The sequence below is a fragment of the Pogoniulus pusillus genome, chromosome 19 (assembly GCF_015220805.1).
Source record: "Pogoniulus pusillus isolate bPogPus1 chromosome 19, bPogPus1.pri, whole genome shotgun sequence".
Lineage (NCBI taxonomy): Eukaryota > Metazoa > Chordata > Aves > Piciformes > Lybiidae > Pogoniulus > Pogoniulus pusillus.
Genome location: NC_087282.1, coordinates 14850521 through 14877295, shown reverse-complemented (window position 1 = coordinate 14877295; position 26775 = coordinate 14850521). Strand labels below are relative to the sequence as shown.

The window sequence follows — 26775 nt, the reverse complement described above, 5'->3', positions numbered from 1 at the left end:
AAAGCAGCAAGTTCACTTTCTAGCCTTCACACTCTAATTGTAGAAAATGTTTAATGAGGGACTGTGCCTTGGCGAGGGCAGAGCTACCACCGCACAAGGAGATGAGCAATAGTTAGGGACACTGTGTCAGGAAACAGAAAGCTATTTTAGAAAAGCTTTTGAGTATTTCCTTTCCCAAGACTGTAGGGCCAAAATGTTGCTTGAATTTGTGAATAGAGCTGGAAACATTTTTTTGAACGATTTTTAAATGCCTAGAATAACAGAGGTCTGAAAGGACTGGAGCCATTTTTATCTTTTTTTATTTGAGATTAGGCTGAACTAGACAGAGAATTTCGAGTGAAATAACTGGAAAAATGTGAAAACATCCTCTCATTTTAAAAGGAAATACTTTAACACACTTAAAGTCATCTTTTGAAACTGAAATTCCATTTTCTACTGCAGTATTAGACTAAACAAATAAAAAGTAAAACAAATTTTAAAAGGCAATGTCATGAAACATTTTATTTAGAATTAAATCTAGTATTTCAGATTTACCCCAAAGTAAAATGACTAGTTCTGTTTATTTTGTAGGGGAAAAGTAATTTGCATGAGCTCTGTGAAATATGCTTTCTGCTTGCTTCTTTCTGACTCTTTGGTTATTGAACTGGAGAAAACTTCCCTTGCTCAGCTTTATTTATGACATCTTCACACTATCCTGATAATTTTTATATGACTTGTGAAAAGATATTTGCTTACACCACTGTCTGTGGAAGAACAGTAGTTCTTCCCTTGTGCTCTATCAGTGTTAGACCTTGAACCTTGCTGCAGACTGCCTGTCCTGTGCTCCCGTTTTTTGGGATGAAAATGTAGTCTGCGAGGATTTGTAATGTCAGCAGGCTAAATGCAAGCAGGAGGGTATCTCACTTCTGGTGTGATTGTGGGATACCAACCTAATGCATCATTAGCTCAGTGTACACTGAGTAAAAGAGACCTTATCCATCACAGATCTTTCACTCGTACTTCATGTTCCTATTCTTCTCTTTCAGGTTCCTGTTCTCTTTGTTCCTTGTTCTCTTGTCAGCCACCAGTTCATTTCAAATAAATACGACATTTATATTTTTCATGTACAGTTACAGAGCAGGAGATGGCAGCAGCCAGACTCTGTAGTTTTCTCAGGCTGATCTGGGCAACTCAAAGGCTAAATCTTCAGATCTGAGGTTCTCTCATTATTTGTAGTGACCCTATGTGACTGGCTTGGAGGGATCCTTAAGCATTTCAGGAGGTGTTTTGCTCAATCATCATCAACACTGTGGACCTGTGGAAGCTCAGGAAGCTGATATGATTCCAAGAAAGGCTTGTCAGGACTTTCATAAGGGAATTGAAGTAGATAATGAATTCAGGTGATATGCCTGCATTTGGAACACATATGTGAGCATGTGTGTGACTACAAGTTTGTGTGTAGAGTTCCTGTCTGTCATATGGTAGTTGTTTGGGTATTAAGGTTTTGTATGGGGGCTTGTTTTAATGTATTAAAGCAACAATTTGCTAGAATTGATTTAGTAACTAAAATCTCCAGCAAGAGTGTGACATTATGGACAGTGAAAAACTATTACTAAGTGCTAGCTTTAAAACAGCTAAAAGGAGTTTGCAATCTAAACAGACAAAAAAGAGCAAAAAGAGAGAGGAAAGGAGCACTGTCAGTGCAGTTTTACAGATGGAGAAGGGGCCAAGCCTTGATTCAGTAAAGTATGGAGGCAGAACCTGATTTTTAGCATTCCCAAATGTGTACATTTCAACATATTCTGTTTGATACTGGCAATGCTTTATGCCTACGCATTTCTAATTTTAACTGTTCTGATTTTTTTTTTTACTATCAAAGAGAGGAACTTTTATAGTTTCTCTTTAAGTTGGTTTCTTAAATGCAGCAGAACATCTCCATTCTCAGCACAAAAGCAGATTTTTGGGATTTACATAGGTCTGTGAGTTTTTTCCCCTCAAATTTAACTGCAGAGACAGAAGTAGGGAAGGACAGATTTACTTACATTGACTGGGTGTGTTGACTTTTCAATACAAAATACCGGGGTTATTGTGTTGCATCAAAGTAAGAGTCTTAGCCTGGAAGGGATATTTCATTGACCTGAAAACACAGGCACAGTGTAATGGATCTTAAAATTGGCTGGACTGTTTCTGGATGCCAGTGTTGTTCAGAATTCATATGAAAACCCTATCCCCAGCATAGGTAGATTAGTGGAGTGAGAGTTTTTCTCGGTGTATAACCTTTAAGACATGTGCTGGCAGTCAATCAGGAAATCAGAAGAATTGTTCATTAAAGCTGCTTGTCTTTGTCCAGTGCTCTGGTAGTAGTTTGGATTAAAGGATACTGAGGATAAAGAGGTTTTATCCTAACATATGCCTTGACACACTCTAGTGGTAGAAACTTGCAGTGCCACTGAGGCAGTGGAGCCCATCCGTTTTGGTTTTTGGGGTGTTTTCTGATGCAAAAATTTAGATACGGTGGAGAAAATTGAGGTGATCATCATTTAAAGTAATCTGGCTGTTCCAAAACTCCTGTTCAAGCTCTCTGCTCTAAGAAAACTGATTTCACTTGTGCAGTGTTTGTAGAGTTTTGAGCAGCACACTCTGACTTGACTGAATCACTGACGTATAACTACAATATTTATGCAATATGTCCAAGTCGATAGACAGCACCTATCCACAAGTCTTGGACACTTATCCTTTGGTGGTGATGGATACAGATCTTGGGCAACTCATCTTTTAACCAACTATCATTAAATAGTAAATCAATAACCACATCTAAAAACCAGTATTTATAGATAAACTCTAAAGCGAGTGGTTTTGCTTATCGGACTAATCATAAAAGATTCACTGTTTTGTCTTCTGAGCAGACATAATGGACCTTTTGGCTGCCTAAGTTATTTTCATTTTTCCCTTCATAGAGCTGCTCTGTGGTAAAATCCCTCAGATAATGCAGTCCAATATCTAAGTATATACTTTTTCAGTACAGCAAGTATAAAGATAGCTCAGCCTGTGTTCAAGTGTTTTTTTCCAGGATCAGGAATTTTCTATTGCACTACTTCTGGTTGTGCCATGGGCTACTTCACATTGCTAGATTCATTGCAGTCACAGTTTGGGTTGCAATAGGGTGGAGTATCATTCTGTGATTTACTGCAATTACACACTAAAAAAAGTATTTTGCATAGCACAACTCAAAATTTCCCTTCCTCATGAAATTTTGCTGTTTTGGAACTCTTACTTGATTGCATCCTAAGGAAAAGAAAATCCTGTTCACCACAAAACAAAAAAAAGTAGAAGTGTTTCATTCTTCTTTAATGTTTGAATTTATGACTGTTGCTTACACAACCCAAGCAGATTACATGTCTCTAAGGCTCTGCCTGTTCTTTCTTTCTTCTTATTCTTTATTGCAAGGACTACTTCTGTTCTTTCCTCAGCTTTACGTGACTGAATGTTTCCTCTGCAGTAAACCTGTCTACCAGTCAAGCTAGTGTTGGGGAGCTCTGTGTACCCAAATTTCTCATTATCTTTCATTCTCTTTTCACTGAGGATTTGTACCTTTTCCCATCTGACATTCAGAGCCCTTGCCATGGAGCTGTATATTAGACTTTCTTGTGCTCAGCCATTAAGCAACATTCAAGCCTTGCTGTTTGGTTATCTGGATATAAAAGACTCACATAGATAGTTTAGACTGACTCTTGCTGCTCTGCCTCTGAGGATTTTTAATTTTATGTTTTGTAAGAACTTTTTTTCTTTATATGGGTAAGTTACTCCAACAACAGTAAATCTCAATGTTCTGTCTAAATGCAGATATGTGAAAACATGCCTTTCCCTCAGCTCCCTAGAGATGCTTGCTTTGGATTTGGAGTGAAAATTTTTTAGCTTTTCCAGTCCTAAAATCAGAATTGGGGTGAACAAGTAAATCTCTCAGCGAAGTCATCAGAACGCTGCCAGTTTACATGGGGAATGAATTAGACCTTGGGTTTTTGCATCCTCATTCGAACTGGCATCCTAAAAATATCATTGTCAGACTAGATATATCATAAATTTGTAGCTATGTCATAATAATTATGTCATTATTAGTGATCACATCAGCTTTAAAGTTTTTTATCTTTGTCCTATTGCCAAGTTCCATGAGAACGTAAGCTGTGAGTTAAACTGGAGCTCTGAATTTATTTTTTTGGTGGAGTGAACAAAGTACTTTCAACATCAGGCATCTGTTTTTCATTCGTACATATATCTGTGCGCAGCCCTGTTTGGGTCATACATTATTTTTCCTTACTGTTCTGCAGTGGTATAATTAGAAATGGAACAGCATTTACCAGTCTCTGGGAGCTGTGCTGCCTGGAGTTCCGTGATTTGGGATGGCATAGCTGAGAGGGCCTAACTCTGAGGAACAACTCACTGTCCAGTTAAAGGCAATACTGTTCAACATCTCACATAACGCAGGATTATAAACATTCCTTTACATTGTTGTCTGTTCATTTCGAGCTGGACTCTAATCCAAGCAGAGAATAAATCAAGTCATTAAAAATATGACAATGATGGATGAGCAAGCATCCAGGAGTATCACCTTGAAAGATTCAGTCACTTGTGTATAATGAGGCATCAGTAGTTAGCCTGAAGTCTGGACTTTGTAATGCTGCAGCATTGAAGATTATTTCCTGGCATTCACTGATGCAATAATCAGTGTTGAACTATTCAACTTTTGATAATGAATGTGCTTCCTTTGCCCATGTTTGCATTTTAAGCTAAAGTCAGATGACTCCATAATTTATTTTAGTATCTACTTTATGTTCCCATTATCAATAAATGAACATTTGAGTATTGCATGTCAATGCTTTGAAATTCCCCTCAGGGGCTTCCTTGATGAGAAGAGAGGTCTTCTTCTCTTTAAGGCAGAAAGGGTCAAACTTGGAGCAGAGAAGTTAAAATCTAGAGAACATTTGAATTGTTTCAATGGACAACAGGGTAAAAAAAGAAACATCAAACTAACTCAAATACCTTTGGACAAGTCATCTCAGCTACACTGAGTATTTATGTCCTCTGATGCAGTCAAATGAGTCTTGCACTCAGAGCCACTCTGGATTCCAAAATCATACAGCTCTTTTCATTGCTAGTTGAGATCGGTTGACAGATTCTTCCATCTGAAATGCCCAGCCCATACTTTACAGTGCAGATTTTACTAACCATATATCTGTTATTTCTTTGCATAGTGAGAAATTAAGATTCCTTCTTTAACCCTTTTCACATAGACAGTGAAGAGCTTTCTTAAAAACATTAGATAAAGATATTTTGGGTTATAAGACTACAAGCTTTGTTCTCTAGCTACCATTCCATTCTTTTGCTTCAAAGTACTAATCCTAGGAGGCTTAGTTAAGCAATTTTAAACAGTCCTTCCTTCTGTTTAAACAGTTTGGTTGCCTTTGTGATAAAGACAAGTTTATGTTAAAATTCAGGAAACATATTATGGAAGTGCACAGGAATTACAAAGGAAACCAGTGTATTGTGACCTAAAAACTCTTGTGAAGTTGCTCATTTATTTGCTCCATGACTCTGTAAAGTCACTAGATAGACAAATGCATTATGCAGATAGAGAACTGGAGACAGAGGTTATGTGATGCCCAAGGCCATTCAATGAGTCAAAGCAGAGCCAGGGTGAAGTTCCCATTTTAGTGTGCCTATTAATAACACTAGCACAGACAAACTGTGTGAAAGAACTAAATTTGGGGGCTGTGTGATGTCAGCTTGCTCTGCAAGGATGAAATATCATTTGTTTCTGTATAACTCTAAAATGGTGAAATTTAGACATAAATATGTCTAGTTCAAGGTCTTATCTGAAGGCCTTCTCATACGCATTATAATAATCTCTTTCCTATTTCCCAGCTGAGGCTTTTTGGCTTTCCTTTGCAAACAGAAAAATGATTGATGCCATTAGTTTTGCACCTTTAGATTTTGAGGACTGACAGCTGAATACTGTGTCTGGCCAAGAAAGACATGGTCACAGCATAAAAAATTTAGAGATAAATGGGAGACATTGTTAATGAGAGCTGAATTTTGCCACTTTTGTTGTCCTTGTTAAAATTAGTATTGACACTTAGCAGACCAGTGCTGCATTGATGTATTGTGTTCTTTGAGTTTATGTACTTTTCTGCCATTAGTTACAGTTAGTGACTTCAGCTACTAACAGGACGTGGCAGAGGAAATTCTATTGCGTAGTGAGGAGAAGTTGGAGTTAGAATCTGCTGGCATGTGTCAGTGACTCCTTGTGACTTAGCCTTAGGTGCCTTTGCTAGTGGTTCTCCTTCTTATGATTGCTGGCCTGGTCATTGCATGTACAAAACCCAAAGTCAGTCAAGAATAAGAAAGATTAGAGAAATATCCACTGGTGCTGGCTAAAGAAACATTGCCAGATTTGGTGGGGAAGATTAAGGAGTCTGTTGCAGTTGTGTTTCACTGGAGCAAATGTCTAGAAAGCCAGAAGTGGTATCAGGGATTGTATCTGTCTGTCTTGCAGACTACAAAGCATTATCACTGAAATTCATGAATTCATTAAATTAATGCAGTGATGTATTTTCCCAATTAGGTTTAAGGAAAATCACTAAGCAATTCAGCTAAGTCAGTCTTTATATAACATTTTGAAGTATCCAGCTTACCTGCTTCAGAAATTTTGCTAAAAATTTGGCATCAAATTAGGTCACTTACATGCCAGAAATCCCATATTTTCATCCAAAGGAGTTAGTTCTATTCAGCGCAGCTAAGGTAAAATCACGGAGTGATTGCAGTTGAACTGTTTCTGTTTTCTTTAGCATCAGACATGTCCCCTTTAAAGACATTTCTGATACATCGTATCCTCTGTTGCTGCTCTGAGAGCTCCCTGCCTTTCTCAAGGGAATTTAAATACTTGAAAATGCAGTGACTGATTCCGGTTCTAGGGATAGAATTTCAGTCCTAGATTTTGCAAGGATCTCTTTCAGAACCAAATTTGACAAGAACAGCTATTAATTTCTAAATGTTAGTTGCAACAGAAATACTGATTTCTGTTGATGGCTACTTAGTCTTCTTTAATAATACAACAGCCTGTGAAAAGACTTCTGAAATGTACAAGTAAAACGTACCCTAATATACATGGCAGTTGTAGAATCTGTATAGAAGTGGAGTTACAGTGCTCCAACATGGTTTTGGCAGAAATTTTAGCCTTGGTGCATGAAATATGTTGCTTTGGTGTCAAACAGATCAGTCCAGACCTATACTGTACTCTCTGTCTCACATCCTTGTGGCATTCAGTTTCATTTTCTTTTGGGGAAAAGGAACCAAGAGCCTCATGCTGTCATCCTTCCTGGCCCTCCATAGTAAGAGCAGCTCGGTTTGGACTACCAGATTAAAATGGATTTTGAGCAAAAAAAGGATAAATCTTAACATGAAAAAAACTTGTTGTTACTTGTTTACTCTTAAAATAAATTCAGTATACCCTAATCTGTGCAGCATCGTAATGGATTTCTTAGATTCTTCAGAAAATCAGCAAGAGCCAAGTTTGCTCCATTCATTCTTTTCTAAAAAAGTGTGGCAGTTTCATTTGTGTGTTTTAAAGGGGTTGATATTATTTGATTGATGTTATCTTAGTTAAAAATAGAAATGATGGCAAAAGCAGCAACATCTGCTAAAGTAAATGATAGCACCTATCTATTCATCCATGCATTACATCCAGGAACTGATTCTTTCCTCACTTTGGTTAACGTATATCACAGCAACCAGAAAACAGTCCTGGAGTGATTACAGTGTTGCTCCAACTTGCAAAAAATTTGGTATTGAGCATGCTCCATCTTAAAATACCTGAACATTCTAGGATTCTTGCTCCCATCTCACTGCTCAGTGTCTTTTCCTACTTCTCTGCTTGTTCTTGGGCAAACATTGTCATATATCTTAAACAATTAATTGGACTGATCATATCTTTATGACTAGCACTCATATTCCTGGCTCACTGTTCTGATACAGATTGATCTTGCAGGACAAAGAGTATGTAATAGGGAATCCCAAATAGGGAATCATCAGCACTACAGTGTCTCTAGTAGTGTCTTTATCTTTAGTGCCACACTGTAACATTTATTTGTCTTTTTCTGAACTGTATCACATCAGAAAGTGTTGGTGGAAAGTCCTTACACTTTGCTGTCTCTCTGTCTCTTCCCACACTCCTCCCAAGATGTCCTGTTACATCTCCGTTCCTGTGTCACTCCCACCCTGCTGTCCGGGCTTTGTAACCTTAGTTTCATCCTTCCCAGGCAGTCCTTCTACTTCCCTGTGTTAGCAAAGGCAGATGCTGAGGTTAAAGTAAAAGCCAGAAGCAGGCTAAGACATACTCCTGCTGTGGATTGAAGAGGGAAGAAATGAACATGGGAGGACAGGAAGGAAACGGGCTGCAGAGCATCATTTTCGTGCTTCTGCTGCCACCTGGGAGAAGACTGGGAACCGCTAGTGCTGGCGGAGGTCAGCAGCCACAGAGAAGACAAAGCTGAGCTGCTGGGATAGACAAGCAATGCCTACGTCCTCACAGGCTTGTGTAGCTTGCCTCTCTAGGCTGCTCACTTATCTGTTTGCTCCAGCCTCTGATAAGCCTTAAATTTCCACTATATTTCCTCTACTTTCCAATACTCCTCCTCTGGATCAATGCAGCCTCTCAACTTATCACCATTAAAATCTGTCTGGTTTTGGTTGCAGAGCCCCACTCAGTGACATTATTAGTATTCAGACCTAGTTCTTGAGAATTCTTGTACTATTCACTTTTTGTGGATTCCTCTTTGAATGCAGTCTCTCAACTGGATTTAATAGAATTAGTCTGGTGCAAAGGGACAACCAGGAAAAATAAAACCATTCCTTCAATTTTAATGAAGGGCTCAGGCATTTGATCGTGTTGTTGCAGTGTAGTGAGTTCCTGCATGTCAATAGAGCCAGTGAGGCTATAGGCACTTTCAGTCTTGCTGCTTACAGAGGAGTGCAGGGCCAATTAAACTTTTTTTTTTTAACTGAATTTAAGCTAAAATTGAAAAGAGCAAACAAACAAACTAACAAAATAGCCAGGTGGAGAGAATGTAAGTGGGCTTTTACCATAGCTGGGCTCACACACAGGGACTTAGTTATTGTAAATTTGCCATGTGAGTATGTTAAAATTGGAGACACCCACTCCTGTGGTTGTTCAAGTGAAGGAATAATTGTGGGTTTTATTCATTTTCTGACTCTGCATCAAGTTCTACCGTCTGTCAGCATGTGTTTCACTTAAGCCATTACTCTTATCGATAGCCATTAGCCCTTTATATGTACTTGTCTCTAGGCAAGGAACATTAGGTGTGAGTTATGGGGTGCCTGGCACCATAGCTGCTGAGTTATAGATCAGTACATTTATAGTCAGTTAATCTTTAATATCTTGTGTGTGGCTGATTTAATGTATATGCACACACATACACACACACAAAGATGTATGAGTGTATGAGCATGAGTGTATTCAAAGTTGGGAACATCTGGAGAGTTGTTAATCCCCAGGGTCTATATTCCTTCTCTAACAAACCCAGGATTTTCAACTTCCAGAGAGCTCCTGTGTACAGGAGTTCATTTCAAATATAAGAAGTTAGTATATACTTCATTATTGAGATTATTTCCTTTCTGCACATATTGTGAAACAACACACATTGCCTCTCTGGTAATAATTTTGAGCAATGACATTTTCTACACTGAGCTCAAGCAGGCATCACTTGGGTGGTTGTATGTGTGAATGTATTACTGTATTGAGTTTTACCTCACCAAATTCCTAGAACACTTAATTCTGCACACACCTGTCCTCTTGGTAGAACTCCCTTCAGTCGTTTCTGTTTGAATTGAGAGAAACTTTTTTTGAGAGGGAGAAACAGAAAGACATACAGGATCTAGATTTCCATGCATGCCTTGTAATTTGTCTAATGACATACTAGTTCCTCTGTTAGCAATAAACAATCAAATGCTTTCCTAACTTTTAGCAAAACACATCCAGCTACAATAATTTCTTTCTTCCTGCAATCTCCAGGGTATGTGTCGAATCTCCAGATCTCCAGCAAGCTGACTGCTAACATTTGGGACTGAGTTTAAAGATAGAGGTAAGGACTAAAGCATCGATTAGCCTTTTTCATTAAGCTAAGTCAGTAGCAGTGACTTCAGTGAAACTGAAGCAGAGATGCACCAGTGGGAGGAGAAAGCCAGACTCGGAGATCAGCTTATGTTCAAAAGCAACAGAGACAGTATCATAAAGGTTTTCAGAAGTAAAAATACCACAGTCAGAGCCTGAGATTAAATCTGTTGATACCATCTGAAGTTTTTCCTTTTTGCTACTAGTGCTCTGAACTGTAAGCCTTCATATCATTATCTTCTCACACTAAATATTAAACTTTAAAAACCATTCCATTCATGGGCACATATAACATTTCTCCCATTCTTCCAGCTGCTTTTATAAGCCACTCAACAAACATTTGCAAAAATGGAAGGTCAAGTTTGAGTGAGTTCCTGAAATATTGTGTCAAAGGCTCTGCTAACTTTTCTTTCTGCTACAGACTATCATGTCAAAGCATTTTGATAGGAAATATTATGGGGCTACAGCAGATGCAGGTAGCTTTCTATTGCTTAGTCTATCTGAGGGCCTCCCTATCTCTACTCTGAAGTCAAGCTTTCTAAAACCTCTCCTAACAGGACAACAAATACCAAGTTGCAGTCAAATATTTGGATGATGTTCATTAAGCCTGAGGACAATCTCTGTTTGAAATCAGCTATTACTGAACATGAAAGGATAAAACATAACACAATTCCAGCTTTTCTGAAAGGCCTGAAGTATAGGAAAGGACCAAAAGAATCCCTTTCCAATACCTGTCTCTAGAAATTCCCAGAATTTGGTCTGTACATTGATTAGACATGAACTGTGTTCACCTTCTTGTGTTAGTATGTCTAAGTAAAATGTCCCTGAGGATCTTAAAGCTATTTTTACAGTAATTCAGTAAAATAGTATGTCCTATAGAATTGGAATCTCACCATTCTTGCACAGCTGACTCAGTGCATTTCTGTGAGCATATATCAAAAGAGCTGCATGATAAAACCTGCTCATTTTGAGTACAGCTCAGTCTGCTGCATTGGTTTTGCGCTTTATATGTCTTTGTGGTGTTAGTGCACTGCTCTGTGACAGCTTAAAGGTAAAATAGCAGAGCCCGCACACAAGACAAGCAAGCTGTGCATATAGCTGTAAATCAGCAGGAACAGGTCTTCTTTCTTATACTTTCATCTCCTGCACATAAAAAAACATTCCCTGATCTGAATAATTTGCTGAGCTAAATAATGAGGCTAACAATATACCTAAAATAGGGAAGATCAGGCAAAAGAAATACCTACAGTTTCAACCAGGATTACAAATTACAGCTCTTCAAAAGATGCTATAATATAAGGAAAAAAAAATCCAAGCCCTGAAACTGATCAAAATTAGTGTCAGTCATTGATTTCTAGAACACACAAAGACATGGTGAGTATAAATGTGTTACTTACAAGTGCTGAGGATTTTAGGGAATGAAAATGGAGACCAGGAGCTGGAGACTGCCTGCCATGCCAGCAGTGTTGATTTGGAAGTGATGGACACAAATAAACGTTCAGCAAAGCTTAAAAAGCTGCAATGAAAGGCTAGCCAAAAGTGTCCATGTCCTTACCGTGCTGTGGCTGGCAGGCAATCCGTGTCTGGGAGCCTTCAGTCCCTCTAATCAGGCTCCGGGGATTTTGTTTGCAAGAGAGATTGTCCTTTAAGTGATCAGTGCAGGAAAACAGAGAAATAAAGAGAAATGAGCAAATTGTACAAGGCAAATAGCTGCAGGTCTTTAGCATGCTCCCTGCGTTTTCCTGAGCTGCATCTGCAGTAGAGAAAATATCCCAAAAATAGCTCAGGCTGCCAATGACTTGCTGAAACCTGAGAAAGAATTGCTGAATTTAAAGATCTGGGTTGCTGTGGGTGTATGATTAAAGTGAGAAATTGCTGGCAGGAAGAACCTAGGATGAAACCACATGCTTAAGGAGTAACTGTGAGTTCAGTGCTATCAGAAAGGGAGCTGACCTCTGATTTCCCCCTCCTCCACTAAACGCCAGTTAACCCTTAAGAGTTCAGCACGGAAGAAAATTCTGCAGTAGCAGATGGAAGGACCAAAAAAAAAATCTTTTCACCTGTAGATCTGTGAGGTAGTGACCATGCTTTGCAGCAGTGACCTACTTGCTAAATTTCAGAGTAGTCATGCAAACCGATGTTTTGCTGAGGTCTCGGAAATGGCACAGTTTGAACTTCTGAAAAGCTCTTGCTCTTGTGTAGGGTTTCAAAACCCCTTTCAGCCATATGTGGTCCACAGAGTGAACGGGATTTCAGGTGAAGTTTTGAGGAAGGAAGGATAAAATGACAATTTAGGAAATTTTCTGCCAACATTGCCTTAGGGACAAACTATCAAGAACTGCCAGACTATTTGACACGGCCTTGGAGGAGACACTGGTGTCTCTATACGGCATCCAGAAGAAATTACAGTAGCTTAAGAACTACTCTAGGTTATTCTGGATTCTGCGTGCTTACACAGATTGCTGGAGTGTAGCCTACTTTAGCCCCAGTCCTCATCTTGGTCTTTGGCATTTTTTTATGTTACTTCCCTGATTTAGAAGAGACTGAGAAGCAGTTGGCACAAGGCTGGGTACATTGGCTTCACACCAGTTAAGTTTCCCAAGTAGTGCCAAAAGTAACCCTCAGTAACCTATTTAGGACAGTATTAAAGCTGCCAGAGCATGGACTAGGACCTACTCCCCAGCTTGCTTTGTGCTGACACTGAAAAGAGAGAAAGCTTCAAGTACTACAACTAGGTTAGATCTGAGCCCCGTGGGGCTGGTTTATGAAAAGATGCTGCTTTGGGAAGCAATTGTGCATCTGAGAAAAGAGATGAATATTGCCCTTATTTCAGAATGTGCTTTTGTTCTAGCATCAGGTTTTAAAGTTGTGCCAGACAATAATGGGACACCAAATCATTTAATGTTCTTCAACCATAATGGTGTGTGTGTGTGTTCACTTAATCACTCTGATAGAAGTGTCCACTTTATACCACAAAGAGTATCTGAGTGTTTTATCTTGAGTATATTTATTATACACTAGTTGCTGTAGTTTCACACTCACAGAGATGTTCACTGAGGCTAAGGAGTTAAATGTTTGACCTAAAAAAATGAATAGGTGTTTAAGCTGCACATGTATAAAGTGAGAATGTCTCACTATGACCTTCCCTTTTGTAGGTGCTTTGCAGAAAAAGGGCCAGTTTCAGGTCTTTTGGTCTATCTACAGCTGTAACTGTTCTGATCCTATGTATTGCTCTAGGTGCTAGAAGAGTAGATGATACCTGAAGTAGGCTGGTTATTTTATTTGTATTTATACCTCAGCAGGCACTTTCTGAAGGATTTCTGTTGACCAAAAGGAAAATGTAGAAAATTAGAACTCGTGACCTAAATAAATAATGACTCATGTTGCAGCGTTCACTCTCAGAGAGAAGGCAGTAAACTCAGATATCTAGTGTTGGTATACATTGTCTCATAAATTTCATGGTGAGTTCAAGGAGTCTGATTACTAATCTTCTAAAAGCTCCTAATGCAAACCTTTGCTCCTGTCTTTGAAGCAGAAAGTGATAATACAAAAGACTTTGTAGGCACCTTTTTTGTGAGTTAATAAAACCTAAACTCAGTAAAAATGACAGCTAGTGGGCAATTAATCAGGTATGGTACACTGCTAGTGATATGTCAGCACAAGAGTACCAATAGAGGCTAGTGTCTGGGTGTTAGTGGCTGAACTATGCATTAAAAAATTAGGATTATTTTTCTCCACAAATGAGACCATTAATTCAAACACTCTTTTTGTCTCTCCCTGTTATGAAGAAATTGCTAATGCAACACAGCAAGAAAGTGCTTTGTCTCAAACAATTGGAAACTTGGTATTCTGAGCCATCCTCTCTGCTCCATTCTCCTTTGTTGAATTTCGTTAGTACTGAGATTCTAGAACATAAATTATAGATATGAGACAATGCATATTTTTGTATTTTTGAACTTAAATATACCATAGAGCAAAAATAAAGGGAAAAGAGCATGACAGAATTCTGAACAGAGAGCAGATGGGTGGTTTGGCATGGGAACAAAGATGTTAACATATGTTCATCGTTCTCATAGTAACAACTAATGTTTATGGTGCCTATCAAATAGATGTATGGAGAATGAACATCCTCCGCTGACCATGATGCTTCATATTACAATGCCTCTAAATTATCTAATATGCTCTTGTTCTTCATTTCTTCAATTCATTCATTTCTTTAATACTGTGTAATTTGTGTTTTGCCTGGTGTAAGCTGAGTACTGCCTTTCATCTTGATTTCCCTGGAAAGGAGGGGAGAATTACCTTAAGCTACTGTTGTCCCACTGTCACCTTAAAAAACAGGCCTTAAGCCTGTTTTATTGCTCTGATCTTACATTCCTCAACCTCGAATTTCAAAAGGCTTTCAGCCTCACATTTCAAAAATGAGGTTTTGTCTCCTAACAGGTCACTACCTGTTTTAGAATACCTAGAAAGATTCCCACAAGCTGTAGAGTAAGATTGTTTGTTGGATGTGCTGTTTTCAATCTTTTCCTTTGGTCAGTAGGTAAGTTAAACATAGATGAGAAAGGGAGTTATGGTCTTAAGTGTGTGAGAATGACCTTGTGAGAGGGGTCCTAAGCTACCTGCACAGGCACAGGTGGCCAAACACTCCATGGACATGTGATAGGTAGGAGGAATAATTGTATTCGGTAGGTGTGACGTGAAAACTGCCATATAAGTAACTGTGAAAACTGCCACAGGATCCCCCTTACACTTTGGTGAGCCATCCCACAAGAGGTGCCTCTTTAGTGCTAAACATATGGAAAAGCCACTTCTTGACTAAGAAGTTTTTCAATTCTGGTGTCACCACCAGGATTGACTTATCTGTGAGCTCACTGGATAGTCTTGTGTGATCCGTAAATCATCTGCTGTGTGTCCATAGGTACAACTGGAGCTGGACTTCAGCTTCCAGTAAGGTTTAAGGGTCCTTGCCTGTAGGTGTCAGCTAGCCTGGAGAAACATAATCCTGTTTCTACCAATGTAATCAAGTCACCAGACTAATGTGGCTGTGCATGAGAACTCTATTACAAAAACACTGAGCAAAATAAATTGGGAAATGTGAATGTTTTACATACTTCACTGGGGCAGACTATCACCAACTGGTTTTCCTATTAGACAGTCCCTTGTTAAGAGAGCTCTTTGGAGTGTGAGCTTTGAAATAGTGCCTGGCACACATAAATCACAGAAGTAGAAGATTTCCCAGTGGATTGAGAGATAGTTGGCTTTTTATGACAATGTTAGGATTTGCACAAAAAAACATTTTGCATTATCCAAAACTGTGACCATGATTTGTAATTGAAGGCCCCCAAGTGTCAACCCTGGTAAGATCAGTGGTGAGAGAAAAGACAACGTAGCTTACACTGCAGTATGGAAACCTGGGGGATTAATTTATCTGAAATAAGTTGGAATTTAAAAGACCAAAATTCATATGAGAGCTTTCTGAACAATATTATGACTAAATTAACATAATACCTTGGACTAGCAGATTGTAGAAGATTCTTGTTTTAATAACATGAGAGAACATTTACAAATCTTGCTCCCATCAAAATCAGTAGAAGAACTCCTTTGGATTCAAGGTGCCAGATGTGGTCTTAATTTAAGTAGTAAACTTGGAGAAGATCCGCTGGAAATGCCTGTTAATGGTGAAATTATTAATGGCCTTGGGAATAAAGTCATGCATTAGGCTTTCATGAATTGCTAGAAATATAGTGCCCATCTCAAGACCCACAGAGGCAGCTATCTTCTCTTTATCTGTACCCTGTTAAGTGTTACTAGCTGTGCTGAATATGTGTAGTTTCTATAAATCCTTTGTTAAAACAGCTAAGGTAGAGAGTAGAGCTTAATCATGAATTATTGTTCGAAACAGTTATAGGCATAATCTTAGTTCTTCACTGAGAATGTGGATTTAACTGTCTAAAATGTATGAGGTAGTTCTTTTCCATATGAAATAATTTGCAGTGTTGCCTGATGGGACTAAAGAAGCCAAATTAGTAAACATTGATATTTTATTTGATGAAATCTTAGTTTTCTGAACTTAGAACTGAAAAATATTAGTGTTCAGAGCACTTTCCATGGGTTTTACTAGGTTATCACTGAATCATACCAAAATATTTTCCCCAAAGTTTAACAGTATGAGGTTAAACTGGATCTACTTAATAAAAACCATTGAAAGTTCCTTAGAGTATTTAGAAGGTTTTCCTCATTTCATTTAAGGTATCAAATTAACCCTCTTCTGTGATACCTTTCATCTCCTATGATTCTAGATGCTGTGTTTGTTATTAAATGAAAATTCAAATCCAGTAATTTGGAAAATACCAATCTCTAAAAGCCTAAATGGATCTTGGAATAACCAAACATCTGAGTGGAATGCAAATGATTCTTAAAGTGTGTGTTAGTTTCAGTATGGATTATTTTTTGCTTTCTGTCATGTCCCCGGTGGCATCACTGGTGTCCTAGGGCATATCATAAGAATGAGCATCCATGCTTTGAAGAATGTGAATTGTTTCAACAATAAATGTCTGTGTTTGATAGGACAGGGCTATCTGAGGTTAATGGTTTTGATCACTACAACTGCCCTTTCCTTGTTTCAGCACAGCCATCCCTAGGCAGTGTGCAAAAAACCATTTCATTTTATGACAGGAATCTGAGAAGTCAGGCTCCTTCTTGTGCCTGACAGCTGATTCACACAGGCATGCTGCGATGTATTTCTACTGTTCTGGCTAAGGCTAATTAGGCACAGTCATTTGCTCTTCTCTATCAGGAACTCTTCATTCACACTTCCTTTGCTCTCTGTTTTTTGTCTCTCTGCCCCTGTGTGGGACTTCCTCCTTTGTGTTTAAAACCCACTTTTAATCTTCATTTTCCATGCAAAGCACATTATAACTGTGGCTTGTCCCACCCTACTCTATTTCAGACACATACTGTTACCACGTATTTTGTTTCCTTCCTTAGCTGGAAACCTGCTGTTGGGATGGATAAGTCTCATCCTGTATAACTATAGGAAAGGTGCCAGCATAATAGAAACTGTTTGTAAAATTGATTTGCTTTTCTACAGAGGGTTGGCTGGAAGATTTTTCAAGATCAGATAAAGATTCTGTAACAGTCAGTGAAAAAGAAAATATGAAACCTAAAACCAGAGGAAAGCCACAGTGCTACCTTCCCCTCTAGGCATTGAGTTTCTCATCAGTTGTCATTGCAAATTTTGACAACTGCTTTTGGCACCATCTCAAAAATTCTAACTCTGTGCTAGGCTTTGTTTGATTAATGACTAGTTCCAGATTTTCTTGCTGATCCTCACATGAGACATAAAGAATTATCAGTTGCCTCAGCCGTGTCTGGGAGCAGAGTATGTCAAGGATATAGTCGGCTTTCTTGAGTTTATAATGAAACATCTTATTGTGTTCCCTGCCCTAAGGTACTAATTTGCTACATTCTGCATCTGATTGGCCTGAGCACTGCAGATTTGCCTTAGCAAAGTGAGAGAATATAAAAAGAAATTGCTATTAACAACCACTAAACCCACAGTTATCCCTGTGCTATGAAGCCTTCAGTTTGGTCTTCAGTTTTATGTATATACAACAGTTAAAACCAAAATACTCTGAAGCAGCTGACTCCTGGGTACTAACAACTCCATTACCAAGTTTTAATATAAACACTAGGGAAAATAGTAAGCAAAATGGTCATGGTTCTGCTCAGTTATACAGCTGGAAATCTAAGTAAGTCTTTCTAAACTTAGATATTTCAGATCAGTGTAGAAGTTGAGTTTGATAATTAGTACATCCTTTCTTGAGTTGAGCTTCATGGTGACAAAAAGGAAAGGTGCTGTTATCTCATAGATATCATTATCTCAGTTTCTAAATGCATGGACTTCTGTGAAAAGAATTGCAGCTTTGTTGTTGGGCTTGGTTTTTCTCTGGAGTGTACAAGTCAGAGGAGGCTCTATTAAAAGTCAGCTGCAGCCTGAAGCCCATCAGTGTTATTCTGTCTGATACGTTGACTGTGGGGAAAATTTGCTATTGCAGTTGCTGCATTGCTTTTCCTTCCTCTTACCATCATTATCTGTCTCCAGTGCAGTGATTCTGTTGTAAGATGGCTTAGAGGTTCCTCTTTTTTAAATGTACTTTTTATATCTCTGCTGCCTGCAGTCAAATGATATAAATATCCTGGGAAAGTTTGCAGAGCAAAATAGTAGTCCTTTGAGGTAGGGTAGTGATTCTATAACAAAGAAATGGAGGAAAGAAGTTAAATGACTTGTCAAGAGTTGCACAGGAAGAGTATGTCAGGATCTAGACTGCAGCCCAAGAATGTACCTTTTTTTTGTTTTTCCCAGTCTATAGTTTACTTGTAGTACATTTTGAAATGGGAAATATGGAAGTATCCAAACCCAGTTAGAAATCTAAAAAACAAGCAACCGAACAAACAACCAAAACCCCCACCCAAAACCAAAAAGAATAAAATGCAGTAAGGTTTCAGTGTGTACTATCATGCCAAAATTCCTCATCCCCTCAGACTTGTTGCTACCTTTTTTGTCCCTTGGAGCTCTTTGCTCTGCATCTTTGTGGCAGTGGTATTTTTATCAGCTCATGGTGTTTTTCCTACGAGCAAAGATGTCAAATGCCATTTGTGGCTGTATGTACTCCTGAAGTTTTGTGTTTCTCAGTTTAGATGGCACTTTCTGTAGGAAACACTGTGTTCACTGACACCTAGAATCAGAAAAGCTCTGAAGCACGTACCTGAAGATAAGTTTGCATTGCAGTAGGACTATGTGGGACTATGTATTTAGGGCTATATTTAACCATTCTTTTCATTAAGTGTAATTTTCATATCTGAAGTACTTCAGTACTATTCTGAGGTGTCTTCAGCCCCAAGTCTTTCTCATCTCCCCCTACATAGGCACACTTTTGATTTCCAGAGACAAGATTTGCAGCAGTTGAATCAGAAGTCTAATTGGTTGTCCTGGGTTAGGGTGGATCCCTCCCTCAGTAAACTCACTACAACATGGATTTTTGGAAAGTCAGGAAAAATGAAGTTGTATTTCTTATAGTTTAAATGTAACAGTATAAGGAGAAGAAACTACTACAGAAATACTACCTTAAGGAAGATGGGGAAGGAGTCATGCAGTGGGCAAAGCAGCAAAAGCAGCAGCAGCCAAAACAGCAACAGGGGAAGACAGCAGTGGGCGCAGCAGAAGCAACAAGCTGTGCTTCCAGACATGAAGCTCTTGATGCTCTAATGAAATTATATTAACTTATCCATTGTTGCTATTACATGACCTATCCCTACAGTGTTCACCTCTCCACTCAGAGCTTCCACTTCTAAGTTTCTCTGTTCTGATTTTTTTTGTGGCTGATCTAGAAGTCTAGCTCAAATGGGCACACTGGTTAAGATTGTTCTTCCCTTCCTGCCCAAATAGCCTGACAGTTCCAACACCAGTTTATCTGATGTGTGAACTAGCCATGGCTTCATACAATCATTTTTTTCCTTCAACACTTGGTCTTTTCTCAGTAAAAATTCTATGACTATGGTAGGAATTCTGTCTGAGGCCTGTAAAATTCTGCCCGTTTTAACTGTGCTATTTTAAATTATTGGTTATAAAACACTGAAAAATTAATCAGTATGAATCCCTAGTGGATCTAATTCTGGCCTGTCAGCAAAATGAGTGTGGACAAGAAGCTGAATATTTCAAAAAGTGTTATAATTAATATTAAGCAAAGGAAATAATTTGATGGTATTTTAATAATGTCACATTGGTTAATGAAAAAGAGAAACCCAAAATTACTATTTAAAAGCAGTTCCACGTAATCAGCTTCAAAGACTATGGCACAAGATTCTTGTGTTATGGTTAATGGAAAAGAAAGTTTGTTTTGATGACTAGAGGTGGAGGTTTTATCCTGATGATTTGTTCCATGCAACACATTTTTCCACTACCACACCATGCTTTCAGTATTGTCAGTTATAAAACCCTCCCAAGAATTAAATTTGTGGGGAAAAGATTAGTGGAAGTACTTTAGTTTTAATGTGAAGTTCTCATCAGATGCAAAATAACAGCTTACTGTAAAGAGAAATTTCAGTGCCCTGGTGTCCCTAGGGTAGATTGCTATGCTTTCACCCCTAATATGTTTGATATTTAACAGTCAAGAGGTCATTACAGTCCTATTTGGGCTGTACAGAAGCCTCCTCAAATACACAGCTGAGATTTTCTAGTGTGTATGTGCTATTCCTGGTAGTCACACCCCTCCCGCTTGAATTGTCTGCAAAAGACACTGAAAAGAATGAGGAGAAGAAGGACACATAGGTCAGTATGGCCATCCTTAGCCTGTGGGTGCCCGAGCCTGTGGCAGTCTAAATCAGCTTGGAGTAATGGCAGGGAGAGAAGTAAGGAATCAAATGCTGTCTAAGTGCTTCCTCAGCTCAACTGAACTCACATGGCAGCAGTGATCTTTGGCTAGGTCCTTAGGGAGTATGTTCTGTAAAATACAAACTTCTTTGCTTTTTGAAGTATGTTTCTGTTGATGCCTGACCTTTGCTATGACTTTTCAATTCTGCCTCATTTCAAACAACAGTTTGGTCTTAGAGCCCAGTGGCTGCCAGCTCACCTTTGTTTTTTTGTGAGCATTTCTAGTGCTTTCCCTGGGATGACACTTAAGTTTTTTTTACAGAAAACTTGTGTTTATTTATTTTCTTTAATCATGAGAGCCATTTAATCAGAATATTTAATTACGCGTCTTCCCATTTCAGACCTGGAGCCAGTTTGAATTTGTTTTAATTCAAACAAGATTTTTTAAATTAAGTCTGTTTTCAGTGGCTTTCAACTCAATTCGACATCAGAATCTTAACTTCTGTTTAGGGCAGACATTGAGAAAAGTCTGTAAGTCTGCCTTTAACTCAGACTGACTTCAGAGGTCCTGTGTGCTCTGAGTGTGTGCTTTGGTGCCTTGCTAGCCAGGGCTTGGGAATTTTAATGTGTTTTACCAGGCCAAAGAAGAAATTACATGCAAACTATTTGTTTTTTAACAAATGTGTTTTTATAACATATATATGCCCTTAGAAATTACTGGTTTAATTTTCCATTTCAATGAATATGTATTTTATTGGCATCCTAACTCCCAGGTAAGTTGAGTTAGCAGAAGAGAGGGACCACAAGGTATGTGGGGAACATGTTAGAGACAGAAGGGGTCCCAACCCTGTGAGCATGGTCTGCTGTGGTTGGGTTTATACAATTCTAGCTTTGAACAGGACTGTTCCCTGAACGTGTAGCATCAGAAAAAAAAGGACAGACTGTTACCTAGGTCTTCGGCAGCATGTAGAGCCACTGCTTGAGTTCACTGGCACCAGGCTTTTTTTCTTAGAGTGCAGCTTCCACTGAGTAATGAGAGAGGGCTGGAGCCAGATTCCCTGATAATACACCAGGAAATCAGGTGGTCTAATGGAGCAGATTAGTCAGGTGTGTCTATATCTTCTTAAGGCAGCAATCCTCCCAAGTATGTTTAATTTTCACTATTGCAGGCAAGCAGACATTTTTACTGTTTCTCTTTATCCAGGAGAAATGCAACTGGTATAGAAAAATTGCCAATTGAGAGCTTTAAAATGAAGCTTAACCCGCAGATATAGCAAACAAGAAACACCTCTTGAAAGGAAAAGAGAACCTGTGCTGTGAGCAAACCCTCCCTGAACTGTGCTCTGGGCTTCAGTGCTAGAGGGCAGCATTGTATAAACAATGAGAGTCTGACAGCTTAAGGCCGTCAGCATCTAAGCATTCTGCCTGGATGTTCCTATCAGTGCTTTCTTAGTCTTGTGATCAGAATTTAATGAAAAAAAAATATTTCTACTTTGCCGTCTCAGTGATGTTGACATCCGCTTATCTACATGTCCCTTGTTTCTTTTTGGCTTGTCATAAATGCTTGAGACAGTTGCTTTGTCACTTCTTCCAACACTTAGCATAAGTAAAGAGATGATTTTAGGAATAGTTTCCCAATTAATTTTATTTACTACATAAAAATCGTGTGCAATTAATTAATTTTCCCTCTTCCCTAGTAAATAGCATCTGCAAAATGTTTATGTATTCATCCAAAAAATGGAGAGGTGTAAAATTTGTGATGAATTATTTACTGCTTACTTGTGAGTGTTGCTTTGCATTCTGTCTCAGAAGGATAAGCCAATGCTTTATGTTGCTCCTCTGTGGCTATTCCTTATTTTGTTAATTCAGTGTTTGCTGTACATGCAGCTTAAAATTGAGCATAGAATCAGTTTTGTTCACAGTGCTCATAAAAAAACAGACACTATAACAATGCTTAGAATAATTTTTCATTTCAAATATTTAGAAAACCCAGTTTTCAAGTATAAACAATTACAAAATGTGAAGATCTGGATTTCCTGCAGTTTTAGTTAAATTATTGAGCTTTTTATGGAGGGATAGAGCCTTTTATGGCATAGAAGGCAGCATATGAAAACTAGTCTCTTAAAATGTGGCAACTGACCTGGGGATTCTAGGTGGGATATCTTTGTCAGGTACCTAAAAACTAAGAACATCAACATATTTGGAGCTACATTGAGTATTTTATTATAGATGCTGTGAGTATTGCTGGTTTTGGCCTCCTGTAAAGATTTATTTTGGTTGTTAATTCCTTTAATACATTTCACAAAAGCATCTTCAGGGCTGCCCTAAACTTTCCTCAGCTAGACTCACCTAGACTCACCCTTGGGCATGCTACCTGTGTCTGGGGAGGGCTGGACTTTGCATTCCAGCCCCAACCCTGAGTGTGCAATTTGCACTGGAAAGCTGTTGGCGTGCTTGGTGTAGAGTGGAGTTTATCTTGCTGGACAGACCCCATTTCACAGAAGAATTCTCAGTGTCTGTTTAGGGAAACGTCATGCACTTGTAAACTAGTGTGAATCTAAGGGAAGATACCAAAAGTTCCATTGCTCACAAAGGTTCTTCCATGTTGTCCCAGGTGCTGTCCCTGTCACATTTAAGCTCTGCTTGATGCTCTTCAAGATGTGTGAGAACATGATTGTTTCTTTAAATTCCTCTACTGTCCGATGGGCCTACGGGATTCTCCCTGTTTTCCTTAGAGCCTGATGTTCAGGTAGCATTTCCTTCCTGCCAAGTCAAAGGTGGTTTCTCATCCTGTCAGGTCACTCTCACCCCACTATACCTGCTTCTTACTCCTGGGTACAGAAAGGAGAAATCTGCCAAAGAAGAGGTAAGACATCAGATCCTCCTGTGTTTTGCCAGTAATGTCTGCTAATAAAAATACAGCCCATAACTTGTGAACTTTTTGTTTTAAAACATCCAAATTAAGGAATTAATCTGTATTTGGTGAAATAATGGGATGGCTGGAAAGTCAGGAAAAGTCTGACTCTGCAAGAAGCTCCATATACAACCAGAGAGAGCTGCTCTTTGGATTATGTGCAGGCTCTGGCCCCTCAGAGGTTTCATATGCTCTGGCTTTCATTTGCTAGCCTTCTGCAACCAATCAGCAAACCCCACCGGAATTAGAATCTACTGTGGAGAGTCTCAGCAAAGGAGCCATGGGGGTATTGTCAGTCCATCTTCTTGAGCGTGATCCCCTGTGGTGCTGAGAGCCTCCTCTGTGACCTGTGGGAGCTCCTTCCACAACAAACATCAGTCTTTCCACTTCTCACAGTGAGAGCTGAAACAAGTTTTTGGTACCTGACCATTCTTGCAGGCTAACATAACCTTCCTAGGAGGGTCACCCCACCACTGCCTATTGTGTGGTTTCTTCCTCTTCTTCCCTATGCCTGCCACAAACCAACTTATGCTGGCAACAGAGTTCTGGAGTAGGTACCACACAGTTCTAATCACCAGCATCTTTCTGCAGGGGTGAGCAGCAGACTTCAGTCTATGCAGGCAGCCAAGCTGCTTCCTTTCTCCAAAACTACAATCAGTTCATTTTTTAACTCTATGCTTGTATTTGCAGGCTCTCTGTATGAAATTTATTTTGGTTGTTTGTCTAGTTTTTAGTTTCACAACTAAAGAACAAAAAACACTTTTAGACCTTTTTAATTTTTTTTTAAACTTCTGGGAAGTGAAAAACAGTCAAAGGCACAGAGTACTGAATAAGTCCAATTATACTGCATTCTTGTGGCTGAGTAAGACACAGAGCAACTAAAACAAACTAACATAAACAGGGAAAGCCAAATTAAATACTTACATTTGTATAGTGCAAGAGGATCCTGGGCTCAGGAATGTAATTCAATCTTTATTTATTTTTTAAGTAGGCAGTGCATAAAATAGTTAGGGATCTTTGCAATCCATCTCCAAGGTAGTGGAATACTTTCTGACTAAAGAGTCGGCTAATACAGTATTGTAAAGGGACTGAGTGTTTGCTCAGCGTGCAAGAGAGCTTTGACAAATCTAAAGAAAGGATCACTGAGGCAGTCATGGCTCCTCGTAATGCAAAAGCAAATTATCAAATGGATACCTGACACCAAATGGGGAGAGAGAATCTGGGTGACTAATTGACACACACAATATGCTTAGCATTGGAAGTGTGAAGTTCTACTTGAAGCAAAAATGATTGTGGTATGTAAGGAATGCAGATGTTTATCTATATATCATTGCCACTGGGCCTTCTCACAGTCCCCCTAAGAACTGTGCTGCAGAAAGAGCTTTTGGACTTTTCCAAAACAAATCTGACCTTCCCATCACTCCCTACTTCAATGTGCTTTGTACAAAAGGAGATACATCACAGAAATAGCTGCAGCATAATAAGGATGTTAGGAACTGGCCATGGCACATAATTTATGTAGAAAGATTTCATTTGGAGGTAGTGCAATTCTCTCCCAAGTTACTCACTCTATGCCAACAACTTCTGTGCTGCTTCTAAAGTCTACCAGCCTTGTGTCAGGTGCCGGCAACCTGTCCCTGAGGCGTTGACACACAAAACGGCTATTTCCTGCTTTTAGGTTGAATTGAAGAAGCTGCAGTGTATGAAATACTTTACTAGTTGTTTTTCTGTGCATACAAATGTCAGCAGCCACTACTAGAGTATCTGAGGAATGAAGGAAATGTGGAATGTATGCAGAAAAGAAATGGAAGATGAATCATAACCTGCATTAAGTGGTGGTCTAGTTAAGACCTACATTGGTCGTCAATATTGCCAGACTTATCTGCCTTTATGGAAGACTGGTTTTCTGCTCAACTTTGGTTTCTCTACTCAACACTACTCAAATTTGATTTCTGTTCACTGTTAATCCCAATAGCAATAATGATCAGGAATTCCAGACCCATACTCCAGATTTACTCTGTTACAAACATGTATAAAGTTTACCTTGAAGGCTGTGATAAAATGATAGATCTGTAATGGTTCTATTGTTTAACATAAACATTGCAGAGAAGAGGGAGTCTTTCATTATCCTTTTTTACCAAACTGTCACTCCAGTCATTATAAAGAATCTCTGCCAGTGGTTTTTATTTCATTATACCAGTCACTAAAGGAAGATGTCAGAGAATGGAACTATTTGGTGTCCTCTCTTGGGGTTTACACCTTACAGCCCCCTGAGGTTATAATCCCCTTAACTCTGGCACTCTGCCTGGCATCAGTTATGAGAACAAGGGACAAAACTCTCAAGCTCTCAAGTGTTTGTAAGGAATTAAAAAACGTTGTCATCCTGATTTATTTCAGCCTATCAGTCTATCACAGGAAGCTTTAACCTCCTATCTTCCTTCCCATCTTCTTTTTTTTCCTTTGAAGGTCTGTTTTTTCCTCCTTCACTCTCCCCAGCTGGCTGCAGCCAAGAAAATCTGTAAGGTTTTTCTGGAGATTCCCCCCTTTAATATTCAGTCTGCACAGCCTCTACATGAAAGGTCACCAACCTTGGCTTTCGCTTATACAGTTAATACTGGCTTTAGGTTGTAATCCCGCTTGAGTTTGCTGATCAGCCCTGCACCATCCCCAGCTGTTATGATATGTAAACCAAATCGTTGAGATGTCATTGTTAAGAACAGTGGCCTAGCTTTAGCTGTTCAAATGCATATTTAGTGCCTTGTAAGAGGCCACATTCTTCTATAGCAGTTTCCACAGAAACTGCCATGGTTCTGGAAATCAAGCACCTCATCATTGTGCCTACATATGGATATAGGCACTTTGTTGGAGATGAAAAATGAAAAAAAAAAAGATATTAGAGTTATTACCCCTCTGGGTCATATCTCATGTTGTTTTGGAATCTATGGTACACAGCCAGCTTCAGTGCCTGAGTGATTTGCCCACTGAATCAGGCCAGAAGTGATCTTTTGGCTGTGGCATTTAAAGAGAAGCCAAGGCTCCAGTAGGGTACCCTGCAGGGTCACAAGTCCTGCCAGCAAACCTGCTCTAGTGTGTGCTCCTCACTCTGCATGAACACACTCTTGCCAGGAATCTGCTCCAGTGTAGGCTCTCCATGGGGTCCCAGCCTCCTTTGGGCACATTCACCTGCTCCACCACGGACCTCCATGGACTGCAGGAAAGTAATGCCTCACAATAGGCTGCAGAGGAATCTCTGATATGGCACCTGAAGCCCCTCCTCCTCTTCATAGAATCATTCAGGTTGGAAAAGACCCCTGGGATGAAGTC

The 26775-nt window shown here is 39.2% G+C and overlaps 1 protein-coding gene across 3 annotated transcripts in view; it reads right to left on the bottom strand.

Moving 5' to 3' along the window:
• The window catches only part of AMMECR1 (AMMECR nuclear protein 1), a 104915-nt gene extending 93015 nt beyond the window's left edge, over positions 1-11900 (bottom strand). For all 3 annotated transcript variants that reach the window (XM_064159421.1, XM_064159423.1, XM_064159424.1), the window contains exon 1: positions 11718-11900. In XM_064159421.1, coding sequence (XP_064015491.1) covers positions 11718-11889 — 172 coding nt within the window. In that variant the 5' untranslated portion in view covers positions 11890-11900. The remainder of the gene's footprint in view (positions 1-11717) is intronic.
• Positions 11901-26775: the final 14875 nt, after the last annotated feature.